The sequence below is a fragment of the Chinchilla lanigera genome, unplaced genomic scaffold, assembly GCF_000276665.1.
Source record: "Chinchilla lanigera isolate Chin_1 unplaced genomic scaffold, ChiLan1.0 scaffold00036, whole genome shotgun sequence".
NCBI lineage: Eukaryota > Metazoa > Chordata > Mammalia > Rodentia > Chinchillidae > Chinchilla > Chinchilla lanigera.
Window position 1 is genome coordinate 3,361,372 of NW_004955437.1, and position 9,559 is coordinate 3,370,930.

The 9,559-nt window shown below is 55.5% G+C and overlaps 2 protein-coding genes across 3 annotated transcripts in view; both read left to right on the plus strand.

Moving 5' to 3' along the window:
• The first annotated feature begins 278 nt into the window (after positions 1-278).
• Positions 279-5,506, plus strand: LOC102012581. The gene is made up of 6 exons (XM_013516728.1): positions 279-603; positions 2,120-2,217; positions 2,347-2,516; positions 2,621-2,731; positions 4,824-5,034; positions 5,167-5,506. The coding sequence occupies exons 1-6, from the start codon at positions 279-281 to the stop codon at positions 5,296-5,298; spliced, it is 1,047 nt and encodes a 348-aa protein (XP_013372182.1). The 3' UTR covers positions 5,299-5,506.
• A 2,249-nt stretch (positions 5,507-7,755) lies between these two features.
• Fance (Fanconi anemia, complementation group E) overlaps positions 7,756-9,559 on the plus strand; it is a 12,946-nt gene continuing 11,142 nt past the window's right edge. For both annotated transcript variants that reach the window (XM_005389553.2, XM_005389556.2), the window contains exons 1-2: positions 7,756-8,104; positions 8,769-9,384. In XM_005389553.2, coding sequence (XP_005389610.1) covers positions 7,860-8,104; positions 8,769-9,384 — 861 coding nt within the window. In that variant the 5' untranslated portion in view covers positions 7,756-7,859. The remainder of the gene's footprint in view (positions 8,105-8,768; positions 9,385-9,559) is intronic.

A 9,559-nucleotide genomic window follows, 5' to 3' on the forward strand; every position in this document is an offset into this window, starting at 1 on the left:
GTTTCAGCCCAGCCTGGCAACTCAGCAACACCCTGTCTCCAAATAAAAAAAATTAAAAAGAGCTGGGGATGCGGCTCAGTGCAGATGCTCTGGGCTCAATCTCCAGCACTGGGGGGGAAAAAAAAAAAAAAAGCGGACACTGAGACGGGGCTGGGCCTGACTCAGACCATCTCTTAGGAACTTGGTCTTCCGGCCCAGCGCTGGGGGCTGAGCGGCCTCTTTGCCCCTGACAGGGTCTGCTGGTACTTCCAGCGCGGCTTCTGTTGCCATGGAGACAGATGCAGGTAGGCCCCCTCTTCTGGGCGGGAGGGCACAGGGAATGCCGGGGTGGGTGTTACCTGCCTCCTTGTTCTTCTGTCCCGGGCAGCTATCAGCACCTGGCGCCCTCCGGGCTCTTCGGATGGGGTCGCCGCTATTCGGAGCCACCATTTTTCGCCGTGCCGGCTGGGACCTGGATACAACTGCCCCGCAGGGCCTCCGAGCCCAGCTTCCGGCCCTCCACCCCTGCGGGCTGGGCCCGAGGCAGGTTCCGGGCCCGCTGGGCCGCGGAGCTGGGTCTGGAGGAGGCTCGTGGCAGCACCGGGAGGTCCCTGTCTGCATCATGTGAGTCCGAGCCAGGGGCAGGGCAGGCGGGCACAGGCAGATGGACGGGCGAGCAGGTCCGCTAGTTTTCCCTTCCACTCCTCCCTTCCGCAAGGTCTCAGGGCAGGGAAGCGTTCCTCTCTCTCTGTCGCTGTCTTATGTTTTAGAAGGAAAATCACACGGTTCCCGTGGAGCCAAGGTACCTGGTTTCAAATGGGAGCTGTGTTTACATCAGATAAGTCACTTAACCACTCTGAGGCTGTTTCCTCATTTATAAAAGGGCATAAAGGGTGCTGTCACCTATCAATACGATCAATTACTAAAGAAAGAGAGGGCTGGGGATTTAGCTCAGCGGCACAGCGCCTGCCTGGCAAGCGCAGGTCGTGAGTTCAATTCCTGGTACAGGGGGAAAAAAACAAAACCAAAACCAAACAAACAAAAAAGAACTAAAGAAAGAGAAAGCAAGAACACTGAGGATAGCACTCTCCTCACAGGGTCACTTCATGGATGTGACAACCATACATGTCACGTGTATAGTGCCTGGCACTGAGTAAAGGTCTCGCTGTGTAGCCCAGAATGGTCTTGAATTCACAACAATCCTGCCTCAGCCTCCTGAGTGCTGGGATGATAGGGTGTACTACTATGCCCCCTTTTTTTTTAATTTAAATTTTTCTAGTAGCCACATTTTTAAAAAGGTAAAACTAACTCTTTTTTTTTTTTTTTTTTTTTTTCTGGGAATCAAACTCATGACCTCAGGCTTGCCAGGCAAGCGCTTAAAAGTAACTCTTTAAATAAACTGATTTCGAGCTGGGTGTAGTGGTGCACGCCTGTAATCCGAGCACTCGGGAGGCTGAGGCAGGAGGATCACTGCAAGTTTGAGGCCAGCCTGGGCTACAAAGTGAGTTCAAGGTCAGCCTGAACTGCATATGGAGACCCTGTCTCAAAAAGACAAAAAAAAAAAAAGAAAAGAAACTGATTTCAACTTTTTTGAAATTAATTTTAATATTTTATGTACCCCAACATATCAAAAATTACATGTCCAGTATTGTCAATATTATCATTTCAACTTGCCACCGATATAAAATGTTATTAGTGAATATTTTGGTCTCTCATTGTGCTGAGTTTTAAAAGTCCTACATGTGTTTTTCACTCAGGCCACCTGTCAGTTGGTACTAAAGCCATTCTGGTCATTCAGTAGCCATATGTGAGTTGGGTGCGGTGGCACATACCTGTGACCTGAACACTGCGGGAGGCTGAGGCAAGAGGATCCCAAGTTTGAGCCCAGTGTGGGCAACTTTAGCAACTGAGTAAGACTCTGTCTCCAAAAAAAAAAAAAAAAAAAAAAAAGGGCTGGGGATGTAGCTCAGTGAAAAGGCCCTGCATTCAGTCTCCAGGACTGAAAAAAAAAGCCACATCCAGGTGGCGGCCGCCATATTGGACAGCGCAGGTCTAAATGCTCATGTGGGAGGTTTAAAGTGCTGAGCAACGTGCCACACATGGCATACCACTGAGTGATGGATCCAGTTTTCCCTCACAGCTGCTGCTGGGACCCCCAGCCGTGCCCAGGAGCCTCAGCCTGGGTCAGACCTTGTGCAGGAGCTCTCGGGCACCCTGCAGAACCTGGACCTGACAGAGGTAGTGGGCCTGGGTGGCAGAGGGCCGCACGCCGGGCCTCTGGGACGGGTGGCCTGTGGAGCGCCCTGCAGGGCTGGGCTGGGTTCAGGGCAGTGGTAGGAGGGTGGCTGAGACTTCCTGTGGCTGCAGGGCCGGCAGGACAGCCGGGATGTGGTGTGCGGCATCTGCAGGGACAGAGTGTGGGACAAGCCTGAGGCCCAGAGGGTCTTCGGCATCCTGCCCAACTGCAGCCACGCCTACTGCCTGGGCTGTCTGCGCACCTGGCGCCAGACCCCGCGCCTGCCGCTGGAAGTCATCAAGTCAGTGTCTGCCTCTGGGGACCCCCCTGAGAGGTATGGGTCACAGGACAGCTGGCCGGTGGGATTGTGACCGTCCCCACCTTTGTGCCATCCACCCCTTGCAGGGCCTGTCCCCAGTGCCGTGTCTATTCCAGCTACATCATCCCCTACAAGTTCTGGGTGAGTGAGGGGCCCGAGAAGGAGCAGCTCATCCGGAGCTTCACAGCTCGGACCCGGTGAGGCTGGCAGAAGAGGCAGGGGAAGGTGCCGGGCTGCTGGCCTGGGGAGGGATGGTGCTGGCGTGGGGTGTGACCTGCTTGCACGAGTGCAGCAAGCTGAGTCCCTCAGGGAGGGCAGCGCTGGGTCTTTCCTAACCTGGTTCAGATCACACACTGCAGGGTCACTCAGTAACTCGGTCCTCTGGGGACCACGACAGACCTGCTCGGCTTTCCATCCGTCCTCCCTTCATCTCCCCTCCCTCCTCCCTCTTTCTCTTCCTTCTTTCCTTCCTTCCTTTCTCTGGTACTGAGGATTGAACCCAGGGCCTTCACACTGAGCTACATCCCCAGCCCTTTTTATCTTTTGAGACAGGATCTTGCAAAGTGTTAAATTCCTCAGGCTGGGCTCAAACTTGCCATCTACCTGACTCAGCCTCCTAGAGAGCTGTGATGACAAGCATGCGCCACCAGGCCTGGGTCTTTCCAGGGATTCCCCCCCTCCCCCGTACCGGGAATCGAACTCATGACCTTGCGCTTGCCAGGCAGGCACTGTGCCGCTGAGCTAAATCCCCAGCCCCTTTCCAGGGATTATGACAGCTGACATACGCATTGTATCAGGGTACAGGGTGAGAGATCAAGAAGCAGGTCTTGCCCCTTCCTGGGAGACAGTCATCCTTGCTCTGCCGATAGGGTCTGGAACTCTTGCAAGGGCAGCCACCAAGGAAAGGAGCACCGGCAGCAGCTGGAGCTGGGTGTGGGGAGGAGAGGGGTGCGGGAGGCTTGGCTTAAGGTTTTAGGGTTCACAGGTGGTTCCAGCAGGAAGGGGGTTGACAGGAAGGCCAGACCTGGGTGACCAAGTGACAATGGAAGATTATTATGTTTCCTGCACAGGGGTTGATGCTGTCACGCAGGGGCCGGTTGAGGGATGGATGCTGGGAGGAATTTGCGTGGCACCTTCCATGTAGAGGCGGTCGTGGCTCTGGGTTGGGTCAGATGGTAGGAAGAGAAAGGGATACTTGTTTACAGGGACGCTAGGAAAAGGGTGCCAGTGTGTGCTCTGCCTTCTTCTCACTCGATTATTTCTGTGCCAGAAAAAACTGGTTTCAGCCAGGCAAGGTGGCACAAACCTGTAATCCCAGCATTCAGGAGGCTGAGGCAGGAGGATTGTGAGTTGGATGGAGCCAGTCTGAGCTACATAGTAAGATGGTATCTCAAGCAAGCAAGCAAGCAAGCAAGCTGGTCTAACTGAAGCAGACCACAGATTGTTTACAACTTTCCCCTGAACCTGGCCTTTCAGAGTAAAATTCAAATCTCAGTGGGAAGTTTTTTTTTTTGTGGTACCGGGGATTGAACTCATGACCTTGCGCTTGCCAAATAGGCACTTATGCCACTGAGCTATATCCCCAGCCCTTTTTTTAAACCAAGTTTGATTTTTGTTTTTTTTCTTCCGATACCAGGAATCAAACTCACGACCTTGCACTTGCCAGGCAGGTGCTGTGCCGCTGAGCTAAATCCCCAGCCCCTTCAGTGGGACGTTTGATAATCACATTAGCCAGCAGCTACCACATTTTAAGTCTACCCTGCAGCCCAGTCACTGTTCTAACTTGTTTTCCTGGGGTTCTTTTGTTTTTGTTTTTTTCAAGATGGAGATCTCACTATATAGCCCAGGCTCGCCTGGAACTCACTATGTAGCCCAGGCTGGCCTTGAATGCACAGCACTCCTCCTGCCTCAGCCTCCTTAGTGCTAGGATTGCAGGCATGGACCATCACACATGCCCGGCTTTTAACTTGATTGCTGAGACACACCTGAGGCTGATCTATGAGCGCTCCTCTTTCAGTATTATTACTAAAACTTTTTTGAAGGAAAGGGGGTTCCTGTAGCCTGTGCTGGCCCGGGAGACAAAATTAGAGAAAGGCAGCCGTAAGTCACTCCACTGCCATCTGCTGGAATCTGGTGGAATCAATGCCAGACAGTGGTGCCGGTTTAGAGGGGTGCTTTCCTGCTGTGTACAACCTGCCCCACCTTAGGGATCAGCTTTGAGCTCCCCTTGCTCCTGGAACAAGAGCTCAAGGTGATGGTCTTTCCCTTCCTCTGCCCCCTCCTAGCCAGATCCAGTGCCGGTTCTTCATGGAGGGGAACGGCCACTGCCCCTTCAGATCCGGCTGCATCTACCTGCACCAGCTCCCGGAGCCGGCGCTGGCCTCCGCCTTTCCCTGTCCTGAGATTGTGCAACTGGTCCCGGGCAGCGAGGCTGGAACCGACGCAGAGGTTTACAGTGCACGACCACAGTGACTGCAAGCCTCTGACATCTGTAGAGAGGGTAGATGGTCCCTAGACCTAATGGGGCTCCCTTGTCCTGCGTGCGGCCCCCACCCCCAGTCCCTGAGGCGAACCCTGTTCCCTGTTCCTGGGCCCCTGTGGCTGAGGCTGTTCCCTCTCTCTCTCCCTGCAGGTGCCGGGCTCCACATTGTTCCTGGGACCCACCAGGCAAGTGGATGACGTGTCCTTCCCAGGCCGTGCCCCGGCCCTGGCCCTGGCCCTCGGGGGCCCTGAGCTCCTGCTGGATCTTGGTAGCTCCTACTAGCCTGGCCTTCTGCATGGTGGCAGGCCTTCCCCTGGCAGTTCGGTGGTGGGAAAAGTAGCAGGTCCTCCGCCCACAGTGGGGGACAGGAGGGTGGGAGGCCTCCCAGAGCAAGGGAGGCTCTTGCTGCTCACCAGGGCTTGGTTTTTAGCTTTACTCTCTTGTAGAAGGATTTGGAAAGAAAACCAATAAAATGCACCTAACACATGGCTGTGATGCCTGCAGTGGTCAGCTCCTACCCTCCCCGCACCGGGGGAGCAAGGTTGCCCCGCGTTCTGTCTCTTGCACTGTTATGGTAATGTGGTATCTGGAAAACTTCACTGGATGCTTGTGAGAGGATGACAGCAGGAAGGGCAAACACCTTTTGTGTGTGTGTGTGTGTGTGTCCCTGGGGATGGAACCCAGAGCCTTCATACGGAGCTACATCCCAGTTCTTTTTAAATTTTTTGTTCTGAGACAAGAGTCTCTCTAACAGGCTGGGGATATAGCTCAGTGGCATAAGCGCCTGCCTGGCAAGCACAAGGTCATGAGTTTGATCCCTGGTACCACACACACAAAAAATCAAATTAAAAAAAAGAGTCTCACTAAGTTACTAAATTGTCCAGGGTGGGCTTGAACTGGCGATCCTCCTGCCTCAGCCTCCCAGAGTGCTGGGTTACAGATTTGTGTGACCAACATCCAGCAAATACCATCACAAACATCAGCAAAAACAGTAATGACCTCATGGAGTCTGGGGAAGGGTCTCAAGACACACACACACACACACACACACACACACACACACACACACACACATGCACCCCTGCCAGTGAACCATATTGAGAATTCTTCCTGCTGTTCTTCTTGCAGTTGGTTAGAAACCAGACTGTAGCAGCTGGAGCCTAGTGGGAGGGAAGGGGGCTGTACTTGAGACTGTCATGGCAGTGCCACCCTCTTTATGGCATGCATGGCCCCACCTGCTGCTGGCCAGCCCTGCCCCGCCATCTAGTCAACCTCCTCTTCAAAGTTAGAACTGCTCCCCTGGAAGAGAAAGTGCCTGGGAGAGGGCCGGGCGAGGTGGTGCACACCTGTAATCCTAGCACTCCAGAGGTTGAGGCAGGAGGATCAAGGTGAGTTCAAGGCCAGCCTGGGCTACAGATCAAGTTCAAGGCCAGCCACAGCTACATAGTGAGACCTTGTCTCAAAAAAAAAAAAAAAAAAAAAAAAGCCTGGAAGAAGCTAAGACACTAAGAAATATTCCTCAGTCTTTCCCACGAGTTCCATTAAAATTATTCTAGAAGAAAATGAAACAAAATTTGGCTTAAGTGAAAATCAGATCAAGCTCAGAATACTCCCAAGGCTCCGTACTATTCTGAATGAAAGCCCAGGTGCTCTGAGACCTATCTGCGCTCATCTGCAGCAAGTGCTGGGGCTCCAACCCTGCATCTGCCCCAGGCCCTTTGCTTGGCTTCCTGCTCTGCCTGACAAGGTCTCCTACAAACTCCTGCCGGCTCGCTGACCTTCTCCTCCTTGGTTCCCCTTGCCTGATCACCCCGTTTGTTTATTTATTTATTTATTATTTTATTTTAGTTTTGCGGTACTGCAGATCGAACTCACGACCTTGCGCTTGCCAGGCAGGCGCTTATGCCACTGAGCTATATCCCCAGCCCCTATTTATTTTTTTATTTTTTCATCCTGTTTAAAAGTACTGTCTTTCACCAAGCTGCGGTGTCCTGGAACGCACTTCTCGCAGTCAAACATGCTGCTGTGCGCTTATTTAGCTTTATCCCTCCCCGCTGTGTGGGCAGCACAAGGGCAGTGATCTGTTGGTTCCCAACGCCGAGCCCCGGGCTTGGCTCGGTCAACACTGATAACTGGGTGCTTGCGGCGCAGAAGCCGGGCTTCTCCCCGTCTCCCTTTCTTTCTCCTCTGAAGGGAGCCTCCTGACGCCGCTAGCCGGCCTTAAACCCAAGCTCAGGAAGGCAGGGCGGCTCCTGTGAGCCGTGAAGGTGAGGCTGCTGCTCGGCGCGGGAAAGGCAGGGACCACAAGGATGGCAGCGGGCTTCGGCGCGACGCCATCCTTAGGGATATCGACCGCCACGCATTTCCAACCGTTAGTTTTTGGTATGTGGAAGGGTGGTAAATGGGCGTCAACTCTTACAGCAAGGCCCATGATCTACAAGCGACAGGGGCGACGACTAAAATTAAACACAGCCTGGAGCCCTAAGCACCCAGGACCCTGACATCCCCCGCGCCCCACGGCTCCTGTGAGAGTGGAGGAAGAGGCTTGGGGTCAGCAGTACCGCCTCCGCCCCTCCGCCAGGCCCCGCCCACAAGCCGAATGCATGCGACCTGACTCCACCCACAAATCAACCTGTCGTTCTGGCTCCTCCCAGGTTCGCTGACGGGCCGAAAACCTGGTCCCGCCCACTCGCTCTCTGATTGGGTGTTTCCTGGCCACGCCCCTTCCGCCGTCTCTGGCGCACCGCCGTCTCTGGCGCACCTCCGCCCGCCCGCCCCGTCCGCCCGCCCACTCCTTCCGCGCGGGAACCGGGCTCCTGCGGGCGCAGGAAGGGGGTCGTCGCATGGCGACCCCGCAGGCTGCGCCCCCTGGGGGTGAGGGCGCGGGGTCCGTGCCCTGGGCACCCCTGGAGGCCCCCGCCCGCCTGCTGCTGCAAGCGCTACAGGCCGGGCCTGACGGGGTGCGGCGGGGCCTCGGGGTGCTGCGAGCGCTGGGCCGCCGCGACGGGGAGCCCCTCGACTGGAGCGGCCTTCTGGAGGCACTGTGCCAGGAGGAGCCGGTGTCGTGCCCTGGCGGACGCCTGGAGCTGTAAGTCCTTGTCAGTGCAGTAATTTAGGGGGCCAGACTGAGCCCAGAGAGGTTAAATGGTCCCCAGGGCGAGGGGAGGAGGGGCCTGCTGTAGGCGCAATTGTAAGTGGAGTCAATTTGACTGAATTGTCGACTTTGACTGAATACTTGTACCTCCAAAAACCTGGAGTGCAGCTGAGAGTGGTGGTGCACACCTGTAATCAGGAGGCTGAGGCAGGAGGATCACCGAGAGTTTGAGGCCAGCCTGGACTACGTAGTGAGTTCAAGGGCATCCTGAACTACATAGTGACACCCGGTCTCAAAAAAAAAAAAAAAAATTGAATGTATTCTTTCTGTGTAAGTATATGTACTCATATGAAACAGACACTTGTGTTAAAATTGTGTGCAATCTCCTGGATCATTATTTTTCCGCAAATATGGGAGTGGACTTTTTCCATTACATAAAACAAGCATGGAACTAGAGACTAGGTTCCAACGCAGAATCTTTTTCCTTTAGCTGAAATAGAAGTCCAGGAGTTCAAATAACAGGGCCAGGTGATAATAGATGCTCAATGAACGCTGGTCAGCGGCCCCGGGCTGTCCCTTCTCCATCCTCCTGGCCGTCTGGGATGCAGGCTCCCTGTGGCGGGATGCTCTGACTGCTCGCTCTCCCTCTGCTCCCCAGGAGGCCACTGCTGCTGCGCCTGCCCCAGTTCTGCCAGAGGAACTTGCTGTCCCTGCTGATGGCTGTCTGGCCATCCCTGCCTGAAAGCCAGCTCCTGGCTGTGCTGCAGATCGCCCAGCAGGACTCCAGCTCTGCCCCTGATGCCTGGCTCCGGGCCCTGGGGAAATCGCTGCAAAGAGACCTTGGGCCCAGGGTCTCCGTGGAGGGAGCCTCTCTGCTGTCCAAAGGGTGCCAGGCACAGCTCCAAAGCCTTTGTAGGCGGCTGGGCCAGGGAGGCAGGAGGCTGAAATCGCCCCAGGCTCCAGACCCTGAAGGGGAAGAGGAGGACAGGGAGTCCCAGCCGGGAGGGAAACGCAGGAAGGAGCCAGAGGACGAGACTGCCAGTGCTGAGGGGGAGAGGGCCCCCAAAAGGTTCCGAGGTGGGGAAAGGGAAGAAGCGGAGGATGGTCGCGAGGAGAGGTCAGAAGCCCGGCCCTTGGGATCCCTGGCGGATGGAGGCGGCGCATCACCCGTGAGGAGTCAGTCTGGCCCGCGAGCCTCGCCCTGTGGTGCTGTCCAGAGTCCGGGGCAGGCGCAGGGCCCAGCGGCGAGTGTGGAGCTGCCCAGAGCCCTCCAGGTGGGCAAGCTGGATTTGGAGCCGTAGGAGCGGTTGTTTATCCGTGGGGAAGGCTGGCCGTGCAGTTTCTCAAGTGGGATGACCCTGTCATCTGTGCACGGAGGGTGGGGAGGCGTGAGGAGGGGCTTGGGGAGGTGAGGTAGAACCTCTTGGGTCGAGGGACCTGGGCCCGTGG